Source organism: Suillus subalutaceus (assembly GCF_016647625.1).
Source record: "Suillus subalutaceus strain FC151 chromosome Unknown DFJ58scaffold_2, whole genome shotgun sequence".
NCBI classification, from domain to species: Eukaryota; Fungi; Basidiomycota; class Agaricomycetes; order Boletales; family Suillaceae; genus Suillus; species Suillus subalutaceus.
In genome coordinates, this window is record NW_024540251.1 from 555,682 (window position 1) to 583,365 (window position 27,684).

The 27,684-nt window shown below is 47.8% G+C and overlaps 10 protein-coding genes across 10 annotated transcripts; 9 read left to right on the forward strand and 1 right to left on the reverse strand.

The window, feature by feature from the left end:
- Positions 1–1,733: 1,733 nt before the first annotated feature.
- DFJ58DRAFT_755178 (Alpha/Beta hydrolase protein) lies at positions 1,734–2,811 on the forward strand (the record flags this gene model as incomplete). Its single annotated transcript, XM_041388047.1, has 3 exons — positions 1,734–1,856; positions 1,912–2,405; positions 2,496–2,811. 3 exons carry the CDS (start codon positions 1,734–1,736, stop codon positions 2,707–2,709), a joined length of 831 nt encoding a protein of 276 aa, XP_041250919.1. The 3' UTR covers positions 2,710–2,811.
- Positions 2,812–4,567: 1,756 nt separating this feature from the next.
- DFJ58DRAFT_755181 (Alpha/Beta hydrolase protein) lies at positions 4,568–5,916 on the forward strand. Its single transcript, XM_041388048.1, has 2 exons — positions 4,568–5,452; positions 5,503–5,916. Exons 1-2 carry the CDS (start codon positions 4,782–4,784, stop codon positions 5,753–5,755), a joined length of 924 nt encoding a protein of 307 aa, XP_041250920.1. The 5' UTR covers positions 4,568–4,781; the 3' UTR covers positions 5,756–5,916.
- Positions 5,917–6,116: 200 nt separating this feature from the next.
- Positions 6,117–7,242, forward strand: DFJ58DRAFT_181191 (DnaJ domain-containing protein). The gene is made up of 5 exons (XM_041379077.1): positions 6,117–6,384; positions 6,439–6,542; positions 6,613–6,657; positions 6,724–6,990; positions 7,050–7,242. Exons 1-5 carry the CDS (start codon positions 6,324–6,326, stop codon positions 7,104–7,106), a joined length of 534 nt encoding a protein of 177 aa, XP_041250921.1. The 5' UTR covers positions 6,117–6,323; the 3' UTR covers positions 7,107–7,242.
- Positions 7,243–8,107, reverse strand: DFJ58DRAFT_181192 (Oxo-4-hydroxy-4-carboxy-5-ureidoimidazoline decarboxylase). Its single transcript, XM_041379078.1, has one exon. It carries the CDS (start codon positions 7,981–7,983, stop codon positions 7,378–7,380), a length of 606 nt encoding a protein of 201 aa, XP_041250922.1. The 5' UTR covers positions 7,984–8,107; the 3' UTR covers positions 7,243–7,377.
- A 112-nt stretch (positions 8,108–8,219) lies between these two features.
- DFJ58DRAFT_755187 (uncharacterized protein) lies at positions 8,220–9,901 on the forward strand. Its single transcript, XM_041388049.1, has 8 exons — positions 8,220–8,393; positions 8,447–8,469; positions 8,523–8,667; positions 8,719–8,740; positions 8,794–9,060; positions 9,114–9,174; positions 9,223–9,244; positions 9,293–9,901. Exons 1-8 carry the CDS (start codon positions 8,325–8,327, stop codon positions 9,782–9,784), a joined length of 1,101 nt encoding a protein of 366 aa, XP_041250923.1. The 5' UTR covers positions 8,220–8,324; the 3' UTR covers positions 9,785–9,901.
- Positions 9,902–9,983: 82 nt separating this feature from the next.
- On the forward strand, positions 9,984–11,072 carry DFJ58DRAFT_740833 (uncharacterized protein). Its single transcript, XM_041387105.1, has 2 exons — positions 9,984–10,541; positions 10,594–11,072. Exons 1-2 carry the CDS (start codon positions 10,041–10,043, stop codon positions 10,732–10,734), a joined length of 642 nt encoding a protein of 213 aa, XP_041250924.1. The 5' UTR covers positions 9,984–10,040; the 3' UTR covers positions 10,735–11,072.
- Positions 11,073–12,307: 1,235 nt separating this feature from the next.
- Positions 12,308–13,675, forward strand: DFJ58DRAFT_755196 (Shr3 amino acid permease chaperone). Its single transcript, XM_041388050.1, has 6 exons — positions 12,308–12,431; positions 12,496–12,563; positions 12,617–12,738; positions 12,793–12,892; positions 12,944–13,116; positions 13,311–13,675. The coding sequence occupies exons 2-6, from the start codon at positions 12,515–12,517 to the stop codon at positions 13,416–13,418; spliced, it is 552 nt and encodes a 183-aa protein (XP_041250925.1). The 5' UTR covers positions 12,308–12,431; positions 12,496–12,514; the 3' UTR covers positions 13,419–13,675.
- Positions 13,676–13,678: 3 nt separating this feature from the next.
- DFJ58DRAFT_181344 (uncharacterized protein) lies at positions 13,679–14,183 on the forward strand. The gene is made up of 4 exons (XM_041379079.1): positions 13,679–13,797; positions 13,854–13,885; positions 13,938–14,075; positions 14,136–14,183. The coding sequence occupies exons 1-3, from the start codon at positions 13,697–13,699 to the stop codon at positions 14,051–14,053; spliced, it is 249 nt and encodes an 82-aa protein (XP_041250926.1). The 5' UTR covers positions 13,679–13,696; the 3' UTR covers positions 14,054–14,075; positions 14,136–14,183.
- Positions 14,184–17,001: 2,818 nt separating this feature from the next.
- DFJ58DRAFT_649721 (uncharacterized protein) lies at positions 17,002–19,510 on the forward strand (the record flags this gene model as incomplete). Its single annotated transcript, XM_041381540.1, has 4 exons — positions 17,002–17,200; positions 17,473–17,596; positions 17,919–18,219; positions 19,247–19,510. 4 exons carry the CDS (start codon positions 17,002–17,004, stop codon positions 19,508–19,510), a joined length of 888 nt encoding a protein of 295 aa, XP_041250927.1.
- Positions 19,511–24,946: 5,436 nt separating this feature from the next.
- On the forward strand, positions 24,947–26,587 carry DFJ58DRAFT_909839 (uncharacterized protein). Its single transcript, XM_041395155.1, has 2 exons — positions 24,947–25,102; positions 25,154–26,587. Exons 1-2 carry the CDS (start codon positions 25,064–25,066, stop codon positions 26,144–26,146), a joined length of 1,032 nt encoding a protein of 343 aa, XP_041250928.1. The 5' UTR covers positions 24,947–25,063; the 3' UTR covers positions 26,147–26,587.
- The last annotated feature ends 1,097 nt before the right edge of the window (positions 26,588–27,684 follow it).

The window sequence follows — 27,684 nt, forward strand, 5'->3', positions numbered from 1 at the left end:
TCATGTGTTTGAGATAGAGCAAGGGCAATTGGTGCAATGTTGAATGCGTATAAAAATCCGGTGGTGCGGCGGAGGAGGTTCTGTGTCAAAAACTCCCGAGCGGCAGTGTTGTCTACCTTGCCGGCGTGTGTGACAGGGCGTCCATCATGTCTGTTGCCCTTGCTCTTCTTCAAGTTTAACTCGAATTCGATAATGATAATCGTGGACGTGTCTGCGATTGCAAGCATCGCGAGCTCTCCAGTTGGCGCAAATCCGCCAGCAAGGCCAAGGGCACGTCCCTCGTTCCTTTCTAACAGATTGCACAACTGATGTTGCTCTTCGATTAAATTCGATTCAGATATAATGTGGGCAGACAGCGCTTGGCCACTCTCAACTTGCATAACATTCTGGTGGAGCAGTGTGGGCATGATGGCCTTGGATATGATGATGGTAGTGAGTCGCAATGTGTAACGATGGAGTGCAACTCTATTTCAAGGTCTGCAATGGGGCTCCGGGTCCGAAGCCTCATGACTAGGCGGGCGCTTGCTGAGTCCTGACTCCAGCTGGAATTTTAAGCAGTCCTCGTGGTTCCCAGCCTTTTGAACAGCCTTCCGTGTCTTTCCATTGTCTATAGATGATATCACACTGTATCCGCAGTCTTTGCCGTTTTGTCCCAAGTGTCGTCCAGACTCTTGCCTGGTCAAGCTCTTTTCTGGCTCCGGAACTCCATGGGAGAATCTAAATGCATCTGTGATTCTTTTCAGACATGGTTGGCTAAGTATTACGGCTGACCACGACTCGCCAAGTCCAAATTTACACTGCTAGGCGCACCATTTATAGGGTCGTCATGGATCAGAATGCTGATTGTTATTCGTTGTTCCGCCAACAAAGGCGAATGGAAGGAATATAGCCGTCTCTTGTATCGAGTGACGGTATGATACCGCTCGTCCGTTATGGCATGTCAACTGGTTTGTACAAATTTGTACAAATATGTACAAGCCCCCACTAGTTTGCTGATGATGGACATATGTCAGAAGCAGAAGCAGAGGGTCATACAGCTGGCATGTAGTTGGACTAGCTACGTAGTTGTACTGCATCAATTTTTTTGGTGCTTGAAATGTTTACGGTTCGGTTCACATTCGGACCAGGAAAAAACCGAACCAGACCACACAGAACGGTTTCCGATGGTTCGGTTCTCGGTTCTCGTCCAGGACCCTCTGAACCGCACCGAACCGGACCACGGCACTGCACTAAAATTTAAACTTTTACCCTCGAGCAAGTTACATGCATGTCATACTAGTCATCCCGAGTTAGCAAAAATATATTGGGCGAAGATGAAACGATGCCATATCCCATCCACATCACTGGGGACATCACTAAAGGGTCTGTTACTTGGCACATTACAACCTCCTTCCTTGACCCTCTCAATCTCGATCTGTATTTAATTTAATGAACAAGTGCCCGTTCATTTTTTCTTAAATCCATCTAAACGAAAAAGGGCACAAATCAAACAATTCTACTAGGTTGGTGTACTTGTAAATTCATCTTTCCTCGACGACGACAATGCCAGATATTCCCATGTCAAAGCGGTCAGCCGATATACAAAGATTGCTGCGATGTTCTACAATATATTGCTTTAAATAGCTTTGTCACGTCTGTTCATCAATTCACTGATGCTAGACAACATCAACGCCCATCATCAACCTAACGAAACCCACCCACCAGCACTTAGAACTCACAAACCACAGAAATCAATGTCCTCACTCAAAGTAAGAGAAGCCGAAGCCGATTTCAACGTTCCTGGTGCAGGCAAGCCCTGCAAGACTTGGTACAAGGTGTATGGTACTCTCCCCCACCCACATAACCCACCTCTTGTAGTACTTCACGGCGGGTCCCGGTTCAACCCATGAACCCCTCGACATCCTCTCCGAGCTTACGCGTCTCTTCGACGTACCCGTTATAGTTTATGATCAACTCGGCAATGGACGCTCCACGCACCTCCCAGAGAAGAACGGAGATGTGGACTTCTGGACTGTGCAGCTCTTCGTTGACGAGCTGCATAACCTCCTGAATCACTTAAACATCCATGACAACTATAACGTACTGGGGCAGAGCTGGGGAGGGATGCTGGCATCGGAGTTTGCAACGCGCCAGCCAAAAGGCCTCGGGAAACTGGTGATTGCTGGCTCACCAGCCAGTACGTTGCTGTGGGTTAAGGCTGCCAACGAGTTAAGGAAGGAGTTGCCAAAGAAAGTACAGGATGTGTTGAATAAGCACGAGGCAGCGGATACAACGACAGATCCAGAGTACATTGCCGCAACGAACGAATTTCACAAGCGGCATTTTTGTAGGCTCGACCCGATGCCTCAGTCCCTGTTGGACGGGTTTGCATGGATAGAAAAGGATCCATCCGTGTGCTTGACCATGTAGGTGTTTCATCCATCTGTGTCATGCATCTTCAATCTTCGGGGAACAGGATCGGAACCGAATGAATTCTACATCACTGGCTCTCTAAGGACATGGAGCATGGTTGACCGGCTGCACAATATTCAGGCGACGACATTGCTCATCAACGGAAGGTACGATGAAGCACAGGACATAGTCGTAGAGCCCTTCTTTCAGCGTATCCCGAAGGTCCGATGGGTACAATTTGCGGACTCAGCGCATGTCCCGCAGCTGGAAGAGACGGAAAGGTTTATGCAGGTGGTGTGGGCCTTCTTGCGCGGTTAAAGCGACTGGAAGTATAGAAGCAGCGTGAAAGAAATGATGGGGTATGCAGTGTATGGTACAAATCGATCATGAGTGTGAGGTGTAATATCAATGGATTGATGACATTGCGGGCCAAGGCCTTCAAGCTTCAAGGCTTCAATCTGCGATTCGATTGCATCAGTTCAGCGTTTGATTTGTTAAGCGCTCACCTTGCCTGCGGATCTCGACTCAACAGACATACTTTTCACATGACACGCCTGTCTAGAAGCTGGTGCAGAGTCTGCAGAGTCCAGCACCGGACTTCGAGGCAAGATAATGGTTGCTATTATTTTCGGAAAAATCATGTAATCAATAAATAAACATGGATGTAGCACGTCTGCTGTAGGCCAGATGCTTCCCCGACTCGCTAGAGGAGGGCTTTTGTGGGGTACTTTGTTTTTTTTTGAGTCATCGTCGTGAACGAGGGTATACCTCGTGAGCCTTGTTCGGAATCGGATGTTCCCTTTCTACACCCTGAATCCCATGTTCCTACAACACTGGATGACATCCGGATATTTGTTTGCTATTCGATTGGATTGCGCGTCTAAAACGGTGATCAGGAACGGCAGACCGACAGAGGACAATCTCACGTCGGGGCATTTGCGAATCCAGAGATGTAGACAGGGCAGGGGCCTTCTAGACTAGTTAGCACTGTCTGACATAGGGTACATTACCCCAATGGACAGAAATTGGAACAAAAAAAAGTAAACAAACATTATATTTCCAAACCTTTCAACCGTGCATGTATGATAACATGTACGAAAATGAAAGCTCTAAAAGTGGTATAATGAAATTGAGAAGATCCATAAAATGGGCGGTCCATCATGACCGTCTTTCTCATCCCATTCAAGGAGAGAGAAAATTTGAAAGGCCTCAAGTAAGAGTTCAAGTAGTGAAGGAAGCAGGAATTGGTGCACTATGCGCAAAACTATTGACAGTGGCCTTCAACCATTTGCTCCAGGGTGATGGGGACACGTGTGAAGGAAGTCGATATTGTGGTGTTTGGTTCCTCATGGGATTCGGTTGCGTCACCTTACTTGCAAGGTCATATAAATTCAGTGTTCCTCTGGTAAGTGGAAGCGGCCAAAGTTTCGACAGCCGTGACTGAGACGAGAGGGATCATGTCTGCGATTAGGTTGCCAATGAGGTGTTTGTGTCACTGGTTCGTTGCAGCGTGCTTGATAACAGTTGTCCTAGAGATTCATGTGCTTCTGTGCGTGTATCTAGGAATTATGATGAAATTTTCGGATAGCCTGAACGTTTACTGTAGGAGGTGAGCAAGAATAAGGTTGAAGGACTCGGATGACCGTCGATAAACATAGATTTGTAGTAATGCCAGGCTGGCCAACTGAGATCTTTCTGGACTTTGAACCTGAGAACTTCATGATCATGAGAAGTGTAGTGGACGAAAACTGATGTGACATAACCACGTGATGGCAACACGGGCGCACATCAAGGCACTGGAGATCGTTTGCCAGTAACTAGTCGCTTTTGGATACAGATTCAAATGCAGGGAGTGTTAGCAAGAAGATGATTTGACAGATATGATGGTATATAATATGCGCAAGAGAATATCGATGGCGGTACTGAATCGCCACAAATTATTTGTGGCGTGTTTGAAAAGTCAAACCTAGTAAGTATGTGCAGTGTGCACTGATAACACCACTCCCCACGATCATGTGATTATAGATGGGATGATAACAGTCTTAATCTAAGTCCATCACCAAAAAAGACGACAAGGCAATATTTGATGTTACTCTGACAAACTCGGACATTTAGATCAGATAGCAATCGATTCAGATCAAGCATTGCCGTGGGCAGGTGTGGTCGATACCATATGTTCCTCATTGAAAACTTGAGGAATCTGAAGCTTGACTGTCAATGAGAAGAATAGGCGGAACGAATGTACCGCTATTCCGGACGTACCATCATGTGGCTATAAGTACCTTCTCTCATGTTAGACCCATCATGAGATAAACATCGCCCATCATCGATTAATCATCCCTAACGAAACCCACCCACCAGCACTTAGAAGCCACAAACCACAAAAATCCATGTCCTCACTCAAAGTAAGGGAAGCTGAAGCCGATTTCAATGTTCCTGGTGCAGGCAAGCCCTGCAAGACTTGGTACAAGGTGTATGGTACTCTCCCCCACCCACATAACCCACCTCTTGTAGTACTTCACGGTGGTCCCGGTTCAACCCACGAATACCTCGACATCCTCTCCGAGCTTACGCGCCTCTTCGACGTACCCGTTATAGTTTATGATCAACTCGGCAATGGACGCTCCACGCACCTCCCAGAGAAGAACGGAGATGTGGACTTCTGGACTGTGCAGCTCTTCGTTGACGAGCTGCATAACCTCCTGAATCACTTAAATATCCACGACAACTATAACGTACTGGGGCAGAGCTGGGGAGGGATGCTGGCGTCAGAGTTTGCGACGCGCCAGCCAAAAGGCCTCGGGAAACTGGTGATTGCTGACTCCCCAGCGAGTATGGAGCTGTGGGTTAAGGCCGCTAACGAGTTGAGGAAGGAGTTGCCGAAGGAGGTACAGGATGCGTTGAATAAGCATGAGGCAGCGGATACAATGACGGATCCAGAGTACATTGCCGCAACGAACGAATTTTACAAGCGGCATTTGTGCAGACTCGACCCAATGCCTCAGTCCCTGTTGGACGGGCTTGCATGGATGGAAAAGGATCCAACCGTGTACTCAACCATGTAGGTGTTTCGTCCATCTGTGTCATGCATTTTCAACATTTGGGGAACAGGAACGGACCGAACGAATTCTACATCAGTGGCTCTCTAAGGACATGGAGCGTGATTGACCGGCTGCACAATATTCAGGCAACGACATTGCTCATCAACGGAAGGTACGATGAAGCACAGGACATGGTCGTAGAGCCTTTCTTTCAGCGTATCCCGAAGGTCCGATGGGTACAATTTGCGGATTCAGCGCATGTCCCGCAGCTGGAAGAGACGGAAAGGTTTATGCAGGTGGTATGGGCCTTCTTGCGCGGTTAAAGCGACTGGAAGTATAGAAGCAGCGTAAAAGAAATCGTGATCGGGTGTGCAGTGTATGGTGTAAATCGATCATGAGTGCGAGGTGTAATATCAATGGATTGATGAGATTGCAAGGCCTCCAAACTGGAAATCGATTGCATCAGTTCAGCGTTTGATCTGTTGAGCGCTCGCCTTGCCCGCGCATCTCGATTCAACAGACATACTTTTCATATGACACGCCTGTCTAGATCAAGTTGGCGCAGAGTCCAGACCACATAGACGCGTCTTGTGAGCAAGTTGTGAATCTAAAAATGGATCGATGATGAATCACGTGAAATATGGACACGGGCGCGTGTCACCAATTTGGACATCATCCATTTCCGTCCGAACAAGGTTCAAGTTTGAAATTCTCAACTTGCTTCGAATTCCTTCGTTAAACCCCGTTCTGCGGCCTCTGCTTGACATCACACTCCCTATTTGTTACTCACAGCTCTCATTTCTTATTTACTGCGGTCCAAAAACCCATCGATCTGCCCGCGAGGCAAGCTCGAATCAATAGAAATATCTGTCTCAATAGCATCTACTATCCATGATAGGGATCACACTGTACGACGTCCTTGCGATCCCAACTACCGCTTCTACGGATGATGGTTCGCACTAGTGTAATCCTGCCTCGTGAAACTGATCTTCACTTTCGATCACAGTGAGGAAGGCATACAAACAGAAAGCTCTTGAGACACACCCTGACAAGCTCGAGCCTACCGTGACGGAGCAAGAGCGTCGCGATGCAGAGGGAAGGTTCAGAAATGTATGGGCGGTCTGAGCTTGATGCGAATGATTGCTCGATGCTAATGTTGATGATATGATTTTGTCGCAAGGTATGCGAGGCATTTGAGGTGCTCAGTGATCCAGTGAAAAGGAAGGTGTGTGTTTAATCATGCGTATACTTGTGTTGGAACGATGGGCGCCAACATATTCCATTTATTTAGGCCTACGATGACCGCGTTCAGCTTGCTCAGAAGAACAAGAAACATTGGGATGAGCAGCACGACAGGCGGGTCAAGACGCGCGAAGAGTGGGCACGTCAAGTCAAGGAACGCAGCGAGGCTCGTATGAAAGAACGTGCGGACTTCTATGAGAACCTCAAGCGTATAAAGGAGGAAAAGCAGCGATATGTGGAAATGGTTGAGCAATTCTATCAAGAGCTGCGCGACTGCCACCCAGAGTGGGAATCGAGGAGGCAGGCCGCGCTACAGGTACGTGTCATTTATTTTTGCAGGCATTTTTCCATTTGATGAATTTATTTTATATACAGTGGAAAGAGATGGCGGACAAAGGCCAAATACCACGACGACACACAACTCGCATTTAGCAAGGCGAACTCGACTGACAGTTTTATCTTATGGTTCGTTTCAGTGGGTATTTTGCTTTATTTATCTCCCAACGCTGGAGTTTTTATTCGCGATACTGTTGTACTTCTATATTTTGCTTCCTTCTGCAATCCCTTGTTGTTCGATTCGTGTTCGTGTTTATTCACTCGTTGACCTACCCGCGATCATATTTGCTATAGTCTCCGTGGACATCTAGTGACAGAATGTACATACGGAACTCCAATCTGTTCGGTCGATACAATCTCAATGTCATCACAATCCCAATGACTTCTGTCTACTCTTAGCAATCTTCCCTACATCATCCACCGCTCGTTTCAGCTCATTTAACCAGCCCTCACTGTTCCTCGCGACACAGATCAGGCTTTCTGCCACAGGCTCGTTCAGCGGAGGCCCATCTGGATAGCTCTCCAAAGGATGTCCAAGTTGTAGCTTATCCTCCATCTCCCTCGCAATTGCAGCCCTAGTTCTCCCGTTCACGAACGTGATGTACCTCAGTCCAAAGTACACATGCTCATAACACACGTTAAGGTGTTCTAGCCGTTTTAACACCTCTGGGGGTGTCTCCAACCTTGCTGTAGCAGAGAGGCCACCACTTTGCTCTTTGGCGCTTAACGCAGAGAGCTGTTTGATCTCCCCGATCCTTGGGTGTGCAGTGATGAATTCTGCTTGTTCATGTACATTCCACGCGTGGATGATAGCGATAGCGCGTTCGATGAGCGCGTTAGTGGGGTCTATGGTTTCAAGAGGTGTATTCCGGATGGATTGGAAGAGCTCCGGAACGAGTTTGGTTATCAAGATACCAGAATGCTCAAACAGCTGGGTGAGGACGCTCGCTATGTCATCCTGATCTTCGTACATATCGCAAACAGAGCGTGTCAAAAATCGGGGACAATGGATGATGCCACAGTGACAATCCGTGGCAGATGATGATTAGACGTGTGGATGAGTTGTGAAACGTGGCTAGGTCACCAGGTGCGATAGATTACAGCTAATTGGGTTATAATTTTACCCAATTTGCAGCGGATTGAAGCCCTATCATAAGTCGGGCCGAACCCCTGATCAGCTGAGAACTTACCAGCGTGACTTGGACCATTCTTGCAAGGACATATATAATGACACAATACATCTATGCTAGTTGCACCAACCCACCCTAATACATCCCTGCATTTACAGGCTTTCATTATTCTGCGCCAGTTGTCATGACCAAACCATTCGTTCTTCGCTGGGGTATTATCTCAACTGGCTGGATAGCCAATCACTTCGTAACAGTGCGTTTTAAATATCCGTCTATCTCTCTTTCTAATTGAGAAGTGTGGTTTAGGATCTCCTTGTTGATCCCGAAACGTCCGTGCCACTCTGCTGTCCATCGTGAAATCGAATGACATTGTTAAATTCAGCCGTAATGTCACTGATGTAGCACATAAAGTGACTGCTGTTGGGTCGCGAAGCGTCCAATCAGCGCAAAATTTCATCACCGAGTATGCCAAGGGTGATAAGTCGATTAAAGCATATGGGAGCTATGCTGGTGTCTTTGCAGACCCGGTGGGTAGAATACCCTCAAAACAGCAACCAATCTAACGAGATGTGGCACAGAACGTGGATGCAGTTTACATTGGTTCGACTTAATTTTATATCTAGGTCGATCTCAACTTACCGGACGTTGTATAGGCACACCTCATACTCTTCACTATGAAAACGCGCTCGACGCGATTAAGGCAAAGAAACACGTTCTTTGCGAAAAACCCGTGACATTGAACGCGGCCGAGCTTCGGTCGCTCCTTGCAGTTGCAAAAGAGCATGGAGTGTTCTTTATGGAAGCCCTTTGGACACGCTTCCAGCCTCTTGCGCTCGAGGTTAAGAAAATTTCGGAAAGTGGTGTATTGGGTGCACCACTGGCTCTCCAAGCCGACTTGTCAGAAAACTTTCGGCCTCACAGTAAGTGATGTCGTGTTACTTTATGTACCGTCAGACCTCACGGGGCACAACAGAAATTCCTAAGACTCACCGCATCTTGAATCCTGCCCTTGGTGGTGGCGCATTACTAGATTTGTGAGTACACAAGGTAAAACTTATAGCGGAGAATCTGACCTGTTGCAGGGGACCATATCCTCTTATTTGGGTAAGGCTGCAATCATCTTTGTTTTTATTCCCTTAATGACAATCGCAGGCCATTCTCGCCCTGTACGAGCACCCCGCTAACCAAGGAGCTGCTCCCAGCAACGTCAGTGGGACAATGTTAAAAACCCCTCTGACAGGGGTCGACGGCAATACCTCCTTCACAGTCACCTTCGCCGAAAAGGAACTAGCTGCACAAGCCATCCTGTCATGCAACATTAACATGAATTCCTATCAGACTTGTGTCATAATTAGATACGAGAAGGGTACGATTACGATTGCAGCGCCGATATACTGCCCGAAGAGCTTCACTGTGCAGTACCTTGAAGGCAGCAAAGTGACAAAGGAGGAGACGAGGCGATTCGAGTACGTCGGCAATGGATGGCATTTTCAGGCAGATGAAGTTGCGCGGTGTGTGCGAGATAGAAAGAGTGAGAGTTCGCTTTGGGGGCATGATAAAAGCCTGGTGGAGATGGACATCTTCGACGAGGTCAGACGCCAGGGAAACTACAAGTTCCCCCCTGGAGTGGAGAAGGTGGTGTAAGGGATGTGGATGATTGGAAGCTTTGGACAATATGTATAGTTCGTTCGGAAGTGCACCTGCAATTTATACCGCTCGCCATGTCGTTAAATTCGACTGATCTGGTGACTTGATGTGCTTTGATTTTGTGTGCACGTGACGGTCGCGACGCGAGCCGCCCACACAACCAAACATATAAATATTCAGAACATACGAGTCGGAGCTTTATCAGACCTCTTGAGATATTTACCAGCTCAGTTAAAACATTAAATTCTCCACGATGAACGCTGTCTCTCTCGTCTCCAACACTGTCGCTCGAGTTATCATGACTGGCATTCTTTCGGCAGTCCTCTTCAACAAAACCGTGGTTCGTCACACCCGCCATGCCCTGAAGGAGGCAGAACAGGCTTCTCCAAAACTCGCCGTGGTTACTTTATGCATTTCTACGCTGGCGCTTCTCCATGCGTCCGATAGAATAGCTTGCGAAGTTCTGGGGCTTATGGAGACCTGTCCACCGACCACTGGTGAAGGGAGTTCCTTGGCAACCGTTCATGATGATCCTCGGTCTCCTGCTTTCTCGCACGACGATACCGATGACTTCAAGACTCCTTTGTCATCGCCGTCCATCTCATCTCCTGGGAACAGCTTAGACAGTATCGTGACCCTCACCTCTTCTTCAACCGTCTCCAAGCTTGGCAATGTCTTCAGAGATATGACACCCAGTCCTCCAGCCGTCAGCACTAGCGATAGCGACGAAGATGACGACGTAGCGCTGCGTAAGGTATAATTATTCCTCTTTTCTAGAGGTTCTGGTAACATCATTTTCTTTTCAGTGGACAACGGAGACAGTGCCAGAGTTCAGCACCCCAACGAATCGCGCTCCTGAAAATATTCTCAATTCAATCATCAGGCGAATGGGATACCTCTCACTCTCAGACGGCCGTTCTTTCCCCTCAACCCCGACCCGGGCTTGAGACCCCGAGCTACCCGTCGAAGCGCGGACGCGTCCCACCTCCCACCTTATTACTCCTTTATTCTTCGGCTTCAAGTTCCTGTACAAACTAGCTCATGATACCGATCTGCATCATGATCCACCCTTTCACAGAACTACGCATCAAGGCTACCTCGCCCCTCTTTCCCTGTGTCACCTTCGAACTTCTAGCACGAGAATGCGATCATGGTACCGAAATAGCACAAAGCCAGCTTCTCTTCTGCATGTAACGGGAGCCCTCATTTCCTCTTAACTCCTGTCTGACCTTACAACTTGATTATGTATCACACGACACTTTCCACACCTGTACTGGACTCTGTCAATCGTCGATGATCATGGTATCATTAATTGTCAATAATCACAATTGTTTTGGCAACACTAGGGACTTCCCTGGACTGACGAGTAAACGAATATCCAAAGCAAACAAGAATATGGCAGAGCGTTTGCCCGTATAATTGCCAGTAATCGTCTGATATTGTAGCAATGGCAGACTTACCAGCTGGTGCCCATCCCTTGGACACCAGAGGGCAAGTGCACAATTGGATAAAATATAGAAGATAAGAATAAGGTGCTAGGGCGATGACAACGTATTGTGTCTGGAACGTCATAGTTTCCCGTAGTCAGATCATCAGAAGTGGATAGCTCCTTCTCACTGATGGGAACACCCTAGATCTGCAACAAACAAAAAATAGCATGCAAAGTCGGTGAGATTCTGAATCTACCTTTGTCGATTCCAGCCCTTTATCTGTCAATCGAGTGAGATTCTTGCCCCGTTTTCTCTTCTTCGCTAGTGGACAGTGCAGCAATTCATGTGTAACGAATACACCGATCGTAAGCATGCAGTCTGCAGATCACGATCAAACCTCGAAGGGGTTGCGAATATCCAGCGGCAAGGAAGCGATGGATGAGTCAATACAGTGCTGTTGCTGCCTGTAGTTGGTGGTGAGTCAGTATGGGCAATATTTGTGTGGGAGCGGCTATCGATCATCATTCTACACTCAGCTTGAACTTAAATATCGTAGCTCTAAACTTTGTATACAAGGTTCCGAGTGGAACCCCAAGCTTCAAACATGGATATATGACTTCAGTACTTACTGTAAGTTGGGTTCGATAAGCTTGTCACCTGGTTAGCGACCATCGAATAACTCATCACCCTGGTTTTCTGGAGAGATTGTCGCTCGCTAGACAAAATTTTGGTCGGCGGTGATTGCGAATCGATGCACCCTGGCGAGAGAAGAACTTGAAAAGGCTCAGCTGCATGCTAGTGTGGCAGTTCCTTCGTCGGAATTACTCAAGAAACACGCACCTCTCATGATCGAGCCAGATCCTGCCAGATACTAGTATCATGGTTCATGAATTATGCACATAACACCCAAGCATCTCATGATGAGAATGAACCACCCTCAAAAAACGCATCAAATCGCGCGACTCACGGACTTGCCAAGGGCAAGGCACAGGTGTACCTCTCTTTGGATTGATGCAGAGTCGGGGTCATGGTTTACGTAATAGAGTTGGTTGGGACTCCGGCACCAGCCACGTAGGACAGACAGTACGAACGTTGACGATCTCGAAAATTTGCTGTACTTATTTTCTTCGTTTCTGGCTGGGGATTGCACAGAATACATAGGTCTTCCTGAATCTAAGGTCCTTGGCGAACTTGATACCTTGATCCGAGTTCCGGTGAGCCCGTCCACTCTCAGGCTAGTCTTGAACACAAGTTAGAAGTTGCTTACGCCGATACTAGTTATATAACAATCCTAAAGATGGGATTCCGACAAGGCGCCGTCCTTGCATCGTGCTCTTTTTTTCTTGGTGAGACTTCAACTCGTGTCTCCGATAGACCTAACTCTGTATTTCTGCAACAGGAGTCCTCTTCATATGCTTCTTTGTTGATTACCGAATTCTGCATCAGGAATTGACAGAGGAGATCATTGAAGACGGCTTCCAATTCTATGCCACTTTCTTCAATGCACCGCCCGCAATTAAGGTCTGTATTCCTTTGCGAGCAACAATGTCAGGAGGATGACGCTCATCGTCATAGGCGGTGCTACATGGCTTCATGGGGGTTGGTATTTTAGGACTTGTTTCAAAACTGCATAAATACGATGAGAGTGCCATCTTCTTCGATGGATCAAGTCTGGGTAGGAGCCAAATTTGACTTGCTTCAATACATTGCTCAATAATATAACTAGTGGCTTACATTTTTGCAGTAGCTGTCTACCTTTCAGTGACAGTTCCATCTTTGCGAACCGTCGTCACCCCCGTAGATGTCGATACACGTGCGGACCGTATCGAGGCCATGCGAATACTCGCAGCAGGCAACACCATTATAATGGTAGTCCTTGGTGCCATTCTAGTGCTTCAGGTAATCGTCAGACAATTTCTTTCCTCTTCCATCATGCGGCGCTCGCTTTCCCGTGCGAAGCTAAAGGTTTTCAGCTCGATTTGAAACATTTATTTATCACATTTCCTTCCCGAAGAGCACATCACGCAACCTCGAAGCCCGTTTTATTTCTTGTGTTACCCTCCTAATATCTATTTCTGACTTTTTTCTAATAGGGCGGACAGGAATACGCACGTCGTGCAGAGGCGAGAGAGCTGGCGAAGATCGAGGAGGAGCTTAAGGCCAAAGGGAGTCCTAGTGCTGGGAAAGACAAGAAGGAGTAGACTGGCATACGGTCAGACGTTACTCAGTCAAGGGCGTTCCCTGACTGTGGACACTTGTGTTATTGTCGATCTAAGTTCCGCATCTCGGTTTTAAGCTTGGTATCGGGACATCTAGGAACGTTTGGATGGTATAATGAATCATTAACGTTATAACGCCAAGTACTACTAGTACTTGTTGAAGTTTTCATTAGTTTGTGGTTTGTGTGTACTAATTAAATTAGTGATGTCCACTAATAAGTACCCTGAGCGGACCGTGAACAGTCTTAGCATGTGACACCATGTCGTTCAATGATTTCGGAGCTGCCACAGCCTGGGGCGAGCCTGAGCAACAACCTGGCGACATAGTAAAGGATGCGATACGGAAGGAGAAGATTCTTAAGTCAGTTTTATCCTTCGACTTTCTAACCACAGCTTCTGATTGGCGGCGCCCTACAGAGAAATTGCAGCTGCACAGGGCGATTTACAAGGTACTTGCTTCCTGGATATCAGTTTATGCAGTCGTCAATATCGCATCTTCAGCACTTGTCGCACGAGTGCACAGCGTCCAGTCGGACGTCGACCAACTCACGTCCGAGAATTCGACCTTGCAGATGTACATCGACAACCTAACTATGCAGATGGCAAAGAGGAAGTGATAATTTCGCTGTCCATGTATATGTAAGTCACGATCGAGCTCTTGTGCATCACCTGCGGTTGAACGTTCAACCTTTTCATCAGACTACCATCATGTATCATGCTCCATGATTGGGTTTCCTCTTGCATGTCTATATCGCAGAGTACAGTACCCTTGGTCTGAATCAGAACTTCTCCATCTTGGTGTCCAGTATGGGTTAGTCAGATCTGTGGAACATCATGATGCTCAAATTCGGAACAAGTCAGTGACACCTGACAGGCTGTAAACTCGCACAGCTTCGACCAAAACGCCGTGATTGACACATTCGTTCGGAAAACAGGACAGTGATGTCGATACGTACTTCCTCGGAGGCGCCAACCGGGAGCCGTACCGTTTCCATTCATAGGCCGTCCATTATCGACCAGGCTTCTTGTCCGCAGTAGTGGTATTGACAGCTAGGAGACAACTTTCAAATTGAGGTCGAGTGACCAACTCAAGTCCCCACTTGTCACAATGACTTGCCGATCTGGATGCCTGGCCAAGTACAGCGTTTGCCCTGTTACAATTGGCCCATCAGCTGGATGTTGATTTACGTCACCATTGGACATGCCATTCTGTTGGGACGATTGCACTCTGATACCAGGTTCAAGATCAAGCATCTTGGTTATATTAGTGCCGTCCTTATCGTCACTCCGCAGGCAAGGAATCTGATGCCTGATTCTTTAGTTTGGTGACGACGAGACTATCACTTGTCTGGTCGAGCGGCACTCTCGTTAGCAACCTGGCATGTCTTCTCTGACGTCTCGACTGCATTTGAGACGAAAATAAACCCCTGTTCTGACAGACGGAGCCGGTTTCTTCCCGCAGATACGAACATTTTTCGAAGCCGTTAGTGCTTGCCGTTAGGCGGTGTCATGTTCCTTCAGGAACACCCCCAAGATCTAGCTTGTGGTCCTATTCATTGCCAATAACATCATTGAAGGCGAACGCGGCATCGGATAGGTGAAAGCAAACGTAACAATCATTCCCATTTTGCACCCTTGCCAGGCGCTAGGAAGTTCGTTCAGTGATTCTTCAGGACAAGAATGCAATAAGAAGAGACCGTCAGGGGTTGAGCACTGCTTCATGAGCCTTAATGCATTAATGAATGACTTCAGTCTTTCTTTGTTGCTCGTGTAAATTAATTGACTTTCATTTTGTTTCTTGCTAGCTTCCGCATGTGCTGAGTATAGCCTCCCCCTTGCAGCGTTGCAGAAGGCTTGAGACTTGAGACTTTGTCCTTCGTCATGCATCCCGCCCCCGGGTTGTTGGAGCAGCGGTGAAGGACTTGAGAGCGATGTAGCAGAGCTTCCATTGTAAAAGCAAAGTATCACTGGCAAAGTTCATGCCTTGCTGAAGAAAATGTACAATGAGAGAAGTCATGTCCATCTCCCTTCTGTAAACTCCGTAGTAACTATTCAGTTATGCCGGACAGACACCAAATCCATAATACTTCCGTAGACTCGGAACTTTCCTGAGTCTGTCCTCCACCCTTGCAATCTCCACCCCTTCCTTTGCTTTCTAACGCACCATTCCGTGAACATCTTAAACTCCATAATTAGCTCCAAGTCCTATTTATTTTTCCTATGCCTTGATACCAAATTACGCGCTTGCTTCGGGAGCGGCCGCGCCGCCATAAACCCCTGTACAGGTGGGAAGTAAGTCCAATACTCGAGCGCCTAGTGAGAACGAGGGCGCGAAAATAGGCGCTACTGGCCTCACCGTGCACATAACGGATATCCGCGGGACTTGTATGAACTTGTGCGCGTCGGTCTCGGACTTTACCGTTTCCCTTCTTGTTTCTTATGAGAAAATCAGGTAGAATAACAATGATCTATTTCGATGACAAATTAGCCTACGAAACAACATTGGGTCCCTGAACTAAACGATTACCCAACTATTGGGGTCAGCTCCTAGATGTGCGATGTGACTCCGTACTGAGATCTGAGGCCTGGCTCCAAGTGAATTACACTTAATCCAGTAGTCGCGCCAGATTAGAACACGTCGCAAAACACGGTTCGTAACGGTGTCGTCAGCAACGGAGGAATTTAAGTGAAAAGAGTGTCCGAGCCCTTGGGGATAACAGTCCGTGTTCTCGTTCCATATATTTTTCCTCTCACAAAAGGATTTCACGCACTTTAAGCCATGAAGTAGAAGAGAACCCCAAGACGAATTTCAGACGCCATCAGTATGTCATGAAAATCATTTAACCAGGGGAAAAACTAACTGCAGTATATCACCTATGGATGTATCCGTTGGAACTAAGCAGGCATGCGCACAAACACATTCGCTTCACAGAACTGCCATACTGTCAGGACTCGAGAACTTGGTGTCACCCTGCCGCGGCAGCGCTTCGCGAGCGGCATCCTCGGAGTTGAACAGGACGAAGGTATACCTCGCGGTGAGTCTGAGGGTAAAAATTATAAGGCAGATCAATTCCACGGTCGTCATTGGACATGGTACCAATACGCTATGTCCATGGATGAGTGACGACTCGGAACTGCCAGTGGGATGGTAAATTATTGTAAATGTGTGACGAGCCTTGACGCGTTCCAGGTTAGGCTTAGCACAAGGTTAGCCGTCTTCCTGAAGGTCTTCTCCAAGGCCTATGGCACAGCAGCAGAAGGAGGTGTGGTGTTAAGTACAAAAGCAGACATAACCGACGGACTTAGCAAGTTCGGCGGGGCAACCAGGCGGCGGAGATTCCCCGGAAAATGTTGCCACAAAGCCTTCGATGCAGTGACTCCGCCAGTACGGCAACTTCCTAAAATCATCCACCTCTAAGCAGAAAGTGGCAGACGCCGCAGCTCTACCGTAAGGCCTCCCGGCCACTGCTGTCTGGTCCCTCACATCAAATTTCTAGTAACCACATCACTGCTATCCGATACTGACTTCTAGTATTAGTCTGGGGACAGAGCATTCGTCGCGTGGATGTCGTTATCCAGAATTGAAATCCTTCTGACCTGGTGCAATGAAAATGGTATCCAAATCGATCCCAGAATACAAGTTCGGGAAAGTAGAAACCATCAAGAGTTAGCCGATAGCACGGAAAGTTCCTGCAATCCCTCCTCGCATGGTCACGGAATCAGCGTGTACTCACTTGAAGACCTCATTGATTGTTCCTGTTCCCGTGAGTGCTTAGTTTGTACTATATGCTGGATGCCGTTGTAAATCCCAAACCACTGGTTGGCTGCGAGTCTTGCAAGCCAAGGCACTCTTACAGCGGTGACCTTCTGTCAATATCTGGTCTTGTGGGTAGAGGTACCCCGCCTTCTGGCGCGGAGGAATCAATCAAGAACCAAGATGTGACACAGGCTCATGCGTGGGCCGAAAGAACGATGCTATTCCTTTTGAAACAATTTCGTTGATCCCTCTGTCTGACTTGGTTTATTGCTCATGTAGTCGTACGCATTCCGAAGGCAGCTATTCTGTCAACCAGATCGTGCTTCCTCTCCCAGGACATAACCTTTGCGCCGTATGGCCACGCTGCACATCTCGCACTGGCTCTCGCCCTGTATGGTGAGATGTACGTATTTTCTATGCTTCTACAACTTTGTATTCAACCTTTAGCTCACTCGCGTATTCTGCTCCGCTCCTTCACCCTGATTCGCCTCGTTCCCACACTGCTCCCTGATGTCGCTTCTTGTACTCTCACAACCTTCCACAACTATACTTGACGCAAAAAATGACATCTGATCGCACGGACTAACCGGTTCCATGTTGTGTGACACTTTGTGACTTTCCCTGGCTCTTTGACCTGAATTGCTCCTATCTGGATCCACCGTCTTACGCTATCTTGGGGTTCATCGTGTACCGAAACCGCGCCACATTTCATGTTGTGGGGGTAGTTTGCGAGGCCAAGATTCCAAATGGTTCGGATACCTCCAGAGCTTACCGCGGGAAACTGTGGACATAGCCGTATTCTGGGGTGTCAAGGACGTCATCGATTTCAGATCCTGTGTATGCTCAAGCCGCGGAGACACGGTTCCCTCCAAAAGTGCTATTGGAGATGATGCTAGCAACGTTGGAGTGGCTTGCTCCAATGCGGAATTTCCCGAGTGTGCTCCGTCCTTACAATACCTGGACGGTAAACGAGCTCGGATGTGGCTTTCCTGTACAGGGGCCAAAAAAGGGCTGGACGGTCTAACGGTAAGTACATTACCTCTGTAAACTTAATGTTTTTTGTGTTGTGGAGGATACTCTTCGTTTCGAAATCTGTTCTACCCATTGGTCTTCTGCTCCACTTTCATATTTTGCTTCTTTTCTCAATCGATGCGTTATCCTTGTGAGACGAGATTGACTTGTGCGATGATCGATTTCGGGATGATCCATGATATTATTGCCCAGTCGGGAAGTCAATTGAGAAGGGTAACACAGGACTGGACCAGCGTGGCACAACCGCATCATCCGGATACATCCATGACTAGTGATTGATGGGTGTAGTGCATCTCGAGGCGGCCATGCTCTCCATATTTGGACATGTACATTGGCGGCTTGGCCGACTGATGCGCGTGCTCTGCACGAGCTCGCTAGGTCATCATTTCCATTACCCTCCCACTTTCGTGGATCACCCGCCGATGATCGGTGCTATTTCCACGACCACTTATCCCTTTGGCTTCCATTCTCCCATATGGCAACGCACGTTTTTTCCCGTCTCTGCTAACTCTATGAATTCGTCTTATCTTCTGTGCAAACTACCTTGCCAACATGCTTTCTCCTCGTGTTCTTGAAAAGTATGTTTTGGCTCGATGCTACTTCTAGTGACATCTGGCTGCTAAATTGTTGTCGAGACTTCACTTCTGTCTCTTTAAGTCCTCACCTGCGACTCATAGAAGAGTCCTTTGCCTCGGACATGATCCATATTGAGGTGCCCAGGCTGAGCCTTACTGCTTCTTGGCAAATTTGATTCTTCAACTCTACTTGATATTTGGTTCTCCTGATATTGGGGTACCATTTCAACGGCGTTGCATTTGTTATGCCGGTTTTTCATACTCTGTGATGGCTACTCGAGCGCTATTAAATGCGTCTATCAGACCCTTTACTTCTTGCAATCGATTCTCCCTCCCTCTTCGCGTTCTTTGATTATCATAATATATTCTTCCATTCCATTTCTGGCCTACGAACTTCACTCGGTCACACCTGGACTGCCTAGTAACTGATCGCATTGACCCGGTAGGACGAAATACGTCAATACTACGTTTCCATCGTGGAACCCACGCTACACGCAGCCTTTGGCAGACTTCGGCAAGCGGCGGCCGAGCACAATGTCAGTGTAGTATTAGGAGGTGGGATTCCACGCCTCGATGAATGCAGCAATGAGTTAAACTCAGTGGAACCCTCGCTTCCTGGGTTCTGTCACGCATACTCCCTCGTGTCCTCCCGCGCGTTTTTGGTGGATGCGTATCATGGTCTTGCAATGGTGCCCGTTGCTGATGCGTGAGTGACTTCAAAGTTGATCTTGCTTTTTGAGCCTGGATTCGTTTTCAATGAATGAATGAGATCATGCATTGCGGAAGCCCCTTTTCCGTTGGACCCACAATAGTAGTTCTTGGAATTTGGGGCGATCTAGTAGAACTTCATGAAGTTATCGTTCGTCGTATGCAACTTCTTCTGCTAGCCACTTCCTCACCATGGTGTTGATCGTGGCTTCATTCTCCCGCCGGTGGCCCAGTGTTATGCTTCTGATAGGCTTCGCTTGCCCCGCATTGTGTTGTCCTCATCGACGACGATGCTTCTATCCGAGTTTCGCCGTCCTTGGGTCCATTCGACTATTTATGATTTGGGCGTGCTTATCACTAGTCTATAAACCTCCGCTCCACGTCCAGTTCCACCTTGCTTTGCTTGTCGTTTTTGTCGCTCGCGGCATTCCGGCGGCAAGTCGTAATATGCCAGCACAACTATAATTTAGACTGGACCGGCTTACTTATTCGCCGGCGGCTCCTCACAAGCTGACGCTACGAAGCAAGTGTCAGAACCGGTCTAGTACACGAGCTAAAATTCATAGAAGACCTTTTAGTTATTTGGGTTGACCTCACGTGTAGTTTCTGCATCATGCCACTTATCTCAAACTTATCTTCTTTTGGTTGGGCTCAAAATTTTTACTTCCTCCACTGACAACTTTCTCAATAGCTTCAATCACACCAACGAGAATCATGTGCATATGGAGGTGAGTCTATCAACATTTGGGGTATGGACTCATACAATCCGTTCCATCTTGATCCGACTCGGACATGTCAACGACGCGGTCGCAGGCCGCCGCGTGACATTGTCGTCTTGCTAACGCATGTTCTTCAACTTTTCATTTTTCGCAAGGGATGCAAGTTGACTTGTTTGTTTTTAGAGTGATTTTGATGTTTGTGTCGAATGTGGATCTCTAGTGGAGTGCGACCATGATCACGAAACTCTCGCTGCCGTTCCTTCCCGAGGGGTCTATTCGCTTCCCGGAGTGTACAAACCTGATCTGGCGCTAGAGATTGATACCCTTGACATGTGCTCTGTTAAACCCATTCTACCTCATTCTGAGGTATTCAACACATATGGATCGCTATCAAACGCCGAGCTCATTTCCAGGTACGGCTTCACCCTGCCGGAGAACGAACGCGATACCGTTAGTTTAGGTTACGGCTCCTTCTCCACCTTCATCAACAGTCTCATAAATGTGGTACTGCACTCTTCCGCCGACAGTGGTAACGATGCCGACATGCAGGGTCGATTACAGATCCGAGTCAGGTACGGGAACAAGCGAATAGATACGGTGGACTCAGATCTGAGCGGCAATGTTTTAATTCCAGAACCTTAAGTCTGCCTACAGACTTGCGTGTATTGGGTGACGAACGCGAGATAGGTGAGTACATTGTATAACGGCCTCCGTATGTTTACCGCATCCGCGTAGCAGACGACTTTGCGATCCGATTCTTACGAATATATTCGCACCTGGCCAGACTTTGGACGACAGAACCCAGATGGGACGAAACGGGTGACGATGGAATGGTCTATAATTCTCCGTCGGTCTCATCACCACGGTCTCTACGGGATAATCCAGATTCTGCTCTTCTCGAAGCCTTCAACATTAACAGCGAGGGAAAGATGACGCATACCCTGTGGCTTTTCTGCGTTCTATTTGCTACCTGCATATGTTCGTCGGAAATCATGACAAATCTGGCTCGCTCAATTTCTCCGGGTGACAATGAGCCTATGCGTCAATCATTTATAGAAGACGTGAAGCAATACCTCGTGGACATACAGAATCATATTGACAATGCCAGGGAAACGGGGGATGATGACGAAGAAGTCTCTGTCTCTGACGTCCCCTCGGATACTCGGGACGATCCCTATTTTCATGTCCCCCAAAGCCATATGATGACCGAAACCGACATTGGCGGAATATCCAAAGACGAAAACAATGTTCTTGCCAGCGTAAAAGATAGTGCCTGTTTCATATCTAGTCTCCACACGCCAACCAGTAGGTCTCTGGGCCTCGACCTTTCAATTGGGAATAGACCCGGCGGAGACGTCTGCGTCCTTGCCCACACTCTCACCACAAGTGAGTTGACATCTCCGTTATACGACGCCCATGCCGTATCGTCTTGAGCTCAAACGTTGCTTACTAGAAGTGCCTTCGGCACCTTCAAGCGCCTCACAAGCGATGGTCTGGAGCAGCCTGCGAAGAAGATCTAGTGTGGAGGAAGAGCGGCCGCAAAAACGTTTACGGCACTCCAGTCCCCATACCGTGGCCAGTCAGGAGGATCTGCCCTTCGATATATCTGGTAAGTCAAGGCGTACAGCCGTTCCCGGTGAAAAAATAGTCATCACTAGAAATTCAACTACTATCGCAGGAAACGTAGGGGCGACGAACGCCCATCGGGTAGCACAAACGCTCGCTCTTATCGTGGTACACCTTTGCCAGCACAGGGTCGATTCTGCGCACTTATCCGATGTGAACGCTAGTAATTTGACTGCAGCGGAACTTGGAGAGCTCCTAGATGTGAGTTCCTAGACATTTTCTTGGATTCTCAGTTCGTGTGCCACGGGCATGTCTCGCCAACTCTTGGCACGCTGCCCTGTGTGGGTTCGCAAGTCATGGGGCTCGCCCTGGTTTCTTGTCAGCATCCGGGCAAGTCGATTGCGGAGAACGGCGCGTCAGAGAAGCGGCTTTTTATCTTCTTGTGTTGCGTTGTCATGGTCTCTTTGTGATTTGCGAGGTGGACGGCATGACAATTGAGACATGAGCTGGCGGACTTCTCTTCATGTTTCTTTTTCATTTTCTGTTTCCGTTTTCGATTTCGATTCTGTTTCATATTATAGTTGGCACGGCGAATCTGTCTTCACACGGTTAAATCCAGTGCATGGCTTTAAGCCTCATACTCTGCTCATTTGGGCAGGGTGGCTTATTACCTCCTTTCTACCAGGAATTTGGCTCGAGCACTGCGCATACTTTCCCCTTTTATCTGCAGGGAAAATACTTCCTGTGTGAGTTGCCCTCTCGGATAGGGCTTTGATCGGCGTTGCCTCATTCTTTCACTTGCTGTGGAGCTGTGGAGCGGGGCAAAATTTTCAGGATACCCTGGATGTGCTCTCATCGTTTTATTCTTGGCTGCGCAGACTTTCCTGACTTGTATGATGAGGCGAAGCCTGACTTATTTTTTGATTCCTACTATCTGAGCACGACGCATTCTGCTGACATTTTTGATTCAAGTCCGTGTCAGTCAAACATGACGTCGCTGAATCTTATTCAAACGTTACTTCTCCATTGTTGTCCCAGAATATACTTATCTCAAAGCGGGGTTACTTCTTGTTCTTGCATTGTTCGCTGAGGACGCTGTACCCCTGCGCACCTACGTTATGTACCCGGCGCATCAATTCTTAGCCCGCCCTCTTACCGTTAACAGACGAGTTGCTGAACCCCTGTCCTTTTGTCCTTGATTAGGTAACACCGATACATATGCATCGGACCCGAAGGGCGATGCTACTAGCGCTGAATGAGAAGTCTATTTTGGAAAGTTGCGCGTCCACTTGGGGTGCTGTCCTGGAGAACATTCACGATATCAAGAAGGAATGACCACCCAAGCTCCAGCGGACCATACAGTTGACGATAAGGTATGTGCAATAGTTATCAGTGATATACTATCACATCGAGCCTGAATCAGTTATTAGGAAGCTTCTGTGCGGGCAACTACGACCGCATGCTTGTATTTGGCAAGAGAGGTGCATGATAGGACAATATCCTAGTACCCTCGCTGGAGATAATACGGGGGGAGTGCAAATTCTAATTCAACATTGACATGATCAACTCCCTACGCGATGCACTAGAACCAGAACGAGAAACGTTCCGCATGTCAAGTTCAGCATGATCATCCGAAGTAAGAATCCTGACTTGAAAGGACGTACGACGTATGCGCGCTTGTTCAATAAGTGCGTCGGGACCGGATGACAGATCATAACGTCTCGTTAGGGTCTTCTGATGGTTCTACGCAGCTGCCGCATCTGTTGATCGAGAGTATTGCCCTGACTCCATACAGAGAACGTAAGGCTTAGCGAATGAGCTAATAGGTCACCCGACGATCAGACAATAATCACAAACTCTCGTATCATATCACACCACTAACTTCTCGTAGCATAGCAATGAAATAGAGTCACATCATGGCTAACAGCCAAGATGGATCATTAATGGGTGGGAGACAAAGATACGGAAAGGGTTATATGGTGTTGCCGTCGGCTTATATGGATCAATGGCGGCCCTGTAGCGCCACTTGGAAATCTATTTGGCTTTGGGGGCTGGAAGCGCTCTATGGCTGATGTGGCGGCGGGCGCGTTGAACAAGTTTTTAAAATGAATGGAGGTGATAGTAGACGACTATATATGCATGACTGAAATGATGCATGATGTTTTTGAATGATACTAGTGCAAGGAACATGCCGTATCCAAGCCTTATCAGCAGGGTCATTCCTGCTCATTCCAGAGGTCAATGGAGAAGCGTCAGAAGCAACATAAAAGTCAGGTTGAGGAGATCATCAATGATGGAAAATCTATGTTTGTCGACTTGGGAAGGTGGCGGTCGGCCTCAGTGGCAGGAAAAAAGTCACACGAGGAAGATCACTGACGATGAAGGATGACCCAAGATGAGATGATGATTGAGCATGGAGATACGTATTGGCAGGATAAGAGCGGGAGCGCAAATGAAGGGGGAACCTTCTTTTTCATGAACTGTCGCAGTGGCAGAGGATATCATGGGATGAACTAATTGCATGCGGAATGAGGAAGGGAGGACATTTGAGGTTAAGCTCAAACCTTGGAACTGAAAGTGCATACCATATAGTCTACGTGTAGAACGTTTTCCATTGTCTACTAGAGTGGGAGTGCTTGGAGTAGACTACGGCAGACAAGGTTCCGCCAGTCAAGGTTCCCAAGTTCTGAACGTTCAGATACGGAACCTTGGGTTCCTGTCACAGGATCACTAGTCAGGGTGCAGAGATGCTAGGATGATTACTAGTTCTGTTCGTTTCCCTATAGCCGGTGCCGTGTGTTCCTGTGATGGCATCCTCTTGTTTTCCATATTCTGCGTATCTGACCTATTCTCCTATATACTGGAGGGAACGTTGAAGAATTCGGTTGAACTAGGAGCACCTCCTTCTAGCTTACCGGTCACTCAAAGGGCGCCGGGGAGTGCCGACTAGATGTGGTATGTGGTTCCACGATAGTTTCTTATCTAGCGCACTGAGAAGAAATCCAAATTCAAATTCTTTTCTTCAAATTTCACAATAAATAAATAAACAATTTAAATAATTACTTTAATTAACTCGTTTAATAAACAACAGATCTCCGATCTCAATTTCCAAATCGTGTCGTGAACGAAGAAGGGACCTTATAAGAACGTTCACAAGAAATGAGGGGAAGCAGTTTGCTTTGCCTTGCCCTACTCAGAACATTTTCAAGTCCTCCGCAGAGCTCAGCTCAAGCCTGAAGCTATTCTCCTCTTCCTCATATTTACAAAGGGATGGACGTCGACTGGTGCCTTTCTTGTGATCGCAGAATTGTAACTATAACTTTCTCTATTCTCCTTGATCATATCTAACTTCAACTACAGGATGGTCTGACTACAGCCTCTGGTCCATACTGCTCCCCAGAGTGTCTTTCATATGCTCAACCAGCATCTTCCTCCCCGAGGCTCGCTACTCAAGTAGCTACCCCTGCACCAAACACTCACCTCATTCACCAATGGGCTGCCGCTATCCCGCCGCACGTACCTGCTGGCGCACCCTCACTCCCCTTCGCAGAGGCTCAAGAGCCTACTTCAGTATCCACCAAGTCAACTCGTCGTTCTCCTTCACCTCGTGCCCGTTCTCAGGCAACGCCCAAGTTGATTGAGCGCACCTCAGTTACAGCACTTGTCCCCACCCTCTGTGTGTCGTCGCCAGCACAAGTTCGACCTCTTCCCCCCGCGCGCAGCACGCACTGCGCTTATTTTAATGGCAACTCCGCCTCTAACACCACTGCCAGCGCGAGCGAAGCAAGCACTTCCCTTACTAGTCTCTTGAGCGAACCGCTCGTGGCTACTCCTGATGAAGACTGCCCCTTCGGTATTGGCGCTTTCGTTCGCTCCTGGGTTCACCGCGACCGCGAACATGCAAGGTCCAACAATGAAGAAGTCATAGAGGAAATTAAAACATATTTGCCACCCTATTTATCCACCAAGACATCTCCGCCTCGTTCAAAAAAAGCCAAGATCATGCAGTCTCCTTCACCTGCACCTATGATACGCCAAAAATTCCCTGTTATGAAAGCTACTATTTTTAATGACCGTGACCGTTCAACACCCACCGACTCCCACACACCCACACCTGTTGTCTTCCCTTCATGCCGGACTGCCGAGCTTGACTGGGATGACGACGATGACGACGATGAGAGTTTCGTCCCACAGGCTCACTACCAATACTTCCAGCAGAAGTATAAGCCTCAGACGCGTTCCCCATCGCTCTCTCCTTCTGCCTCCTCCGGTACCGGTTCTTCCATCCTCCTGATGGCACCGAAGCGATTGGGAGTTCAAGGACGTCGCGGTGGTCGTGTTATCGCCCCATGAGGTGCTGCGCGTCTTTTTCATTATCACTATCGCCCCCTTCCTCACTCAGCATATTCGTAAAACCGCCTCGTGCCGATAGGCGCTCATTCACGCAATTGACTTATGGACTTCGATATCCCCCAAAATCACCCCTCATGGTTGTTGTTCGTTATAACCCCTTTCAAAACCCAGGAACACTCCGTGCATCTTGTACACCACTTTTTTCCTCTCGACGTTGCTTGGCAGCGCCCAGAAACACAATCTTTTCACTTTTGCTGCTTTCTTCACACGCACGCACACGCTCGTTCTCACTCCTCATACATTGTATATACATGCATATACACATAGATATCTCGTTGCACTTGCATACACACGTCCCCTGACCATTCCTGGATATCGTATTGATTTATTGTACACTAGATTTTGGCGGAAGCCAAGCGGAATTCATGGTTTGAACAAAAATATCATGCTCGAGACCTAAGAAAAAACATATTCTACAAGTGTGGGTAGAGGAGCACAAAATTACAACGTGGCTTGAGTTGAAGCGAGTGATAGTCGATGACTGGTCAAAAGGCAAAACAGTTCGTGTGATGTACATTTGCGGCAAGTGGAACGTCCCTATTTGTCTCATACGAAAGCGGAGAGAGTTCATTCATCAGTAGACCTGTCACTTGTCAACTCGCACAGCTTGAGAAAAAAATTCATTCGAGTCTAAATTGAATGTCGGCCCTTTGGCTCGTGAGTGCATCCTGGGTGACAGTGACAGTAGCATCGCTCTTCGCGGGAGAGGCCAATTCCCATAGCCGCGTGGACTCTATAATCATCTTGGAAAAACGCGGGGTTTCGCTGTCAAAGTGAAGCGAGAAAATCGCTGGAAATCGCCGTTAAGGTGTTAGAACACGGGGATGTTGAGTCGGAAGTCGACGTAGGACCTGGGATGATGAGCTACCCACGGTTGTGTTTCGAGGAAGTTGATGGTGATGATTAATGGGTGTGGTGCCTGGAGGTGAGGGCCTAGCCTGGGGACCAAGGGAAAAAAAGTACGTGAAACCTGGAGTGCGTTACGGATGATTATGATACTTGGTGTTCGTATCATCATGATGGGATGGTTGTACGTATGCTTGCTAGCTCGTGGCCTATGCGAGGAACCCGCAAGTGGACTGACAGCCTGCGGCAGGAAAATTATGACACGAGCGCTTTCATGCAAGGGCCCAGATCTAGAGCAGCCCTTGGTTTGTATCGTAAGTACAGCTTCTCCTCGCCTTGTAAGCATTAGTAAATTATAACATCATGTACATCGTTAGTGCAATATGCGCGTTTCATCTAACCGGTGAAATAAGACGCGGACGATGGGACCGCGCTCTGTTCCGAAGTAACTCGGTTAAGTTTACCGAATGTTGATCACGGTTCTATGTGACTCGATGATTTGCCCGTTTTGAATACAGGCGAGAAGCGTATTCAATTGAGTTGATCGTACGTGGAAGAATCACGTCCTAGCTAGATTCTTCCGTGGCGGGGGCCACAATTTCAACGGGTTTATGATATATCTGGCCACTTAA

Coding starts and splice junctions, on each gene's coding strand:
- DFJ58DRAFT_181344 (XM_041379079.1), top strand. CDS start 13,697: ATGTCGTTCAATGATTTCGGAGCTGCCACAGCCTGGGGCGAGCCTGAG. Junction 13,798..13,853: donor CGGAAGGAGAAGATTCTTAA/GTCAGTTTTATC, acceptor GGCGCCCTACAG/AGAAATTGCAGCTGCACAGG. Junction 13,886..13,937: donor TGCACAGGGCGATTTACAAG/GTACTTGCTTCC, acceptor TCGCATCTTCAG/CACTTGTCGCACGAGTGCAC.
- DFJ58DRAFT_755187 (XM_041388049.1), top strand. CDS start 8,325: ATGACCAAACCATTCGTTCTTCGCTGGGGTATTATCTCAACTGGCTGG. Junction 8,394..8,446: donor TAGCCAATCACTTCGTAACA/GTGCGTTTTAAA, acceptor AGTGTGGTTTAG/GATCTCCTTGTTGATCCCGA. Junction 9,245..9,292: donor GACCATATCCTCTTATTTGG/GTAAGGCTGCAA, acceptor TGACAATCGCAG/GCCATTCTCGCCCTGTACGA.
- DFJ58DRAFT_755181 (XM_041388048.1), top strand. CDS start 4,782: ATGTCCTCACTCAAAGTAAGGGAAGCTGAAGCCGATTTCAATGTTCCT. Junction 5,453..5,502: donor CCAACCGTGTACTCAACCAT/GTAGGTGTTTCG, acceptor TTTGGGGAACAG/GAACGGACCGAACGAATTCT.
- DFJ58DRAFT_181191 (XM_041379077.1), top strand. CDS start 6,324: ATGATAGGGATCACACTGTACGACGTCCTTGCGATCCCAACTACCGCT. Junction 6,385..6,438: donor TACCGCTTCTACGGATGATG/GTTCGCACTAGT, acceptor TTTCGATCACAG/TGAGGAAGGCATACAAACAG. Junction 6,991..7,049: donor GGAGGCAGGCCGCGCTACAG/GTACGTGTCATT, acceptor TTTTATATACAG/TGGAAAGAGATGGCGGACAA.
- DFJ58DRAFT_909839 (XM_041395155.1), top strand. CDS start 25,064: ATGGACGTCGACTGGTGCCTTTCTTGTGATCGCAGAATT. Junction 25,103..25,153: donor TTTCTTGTGATCGCAGAATT/GTAACTATAACT, acceptor CTTCAACTACAG/GATGGTCTGACTACAGCCTC.
- DFJ58DRAFT_181192 (XM_041379078.1), bottom strand. CDS start 7,983: ATGTACGAAGATCAGGATGACATAGCGAGCGTCCTCACCCAGCTGTTT.
- DFJ58DRAFT_740833 (XM_041387105.1), top strand. CDS start 10,041: ATGAACGCTGTCTCTCTCGTCTCCAACACTGTCGCTCGAGTTATCATG. Junction 10,542..10,593: donor ACGACGTAGCGCTGCGTAAG/GTATAATTATTC, acceptor TTTTCTTTTCAG/TGGACAACGGAGACAGTGCC.
- DFJ58DRAFT_755196 (XM_041388050.1), top strand. CDS start 12,515: ATGGGATTCCGACAAGGCGCCGTCCTTGCATCGTGCTCTTTTTTTCTT. Junction 12,564..12,616: donor ATCGTGCTCTTTTTTTCTTG/GTGAGACTTCAA, acceptor TTTCTGCAACAG/GAGTCCTCTTCATATGCTTC. Junction 13,117..13,310: donor GTGCCATTCTAGTGCTTCAG/GTAATCGTCAGA, acceptor TTTTTCTAATAG/GGCGGACAGGAATACGCACG.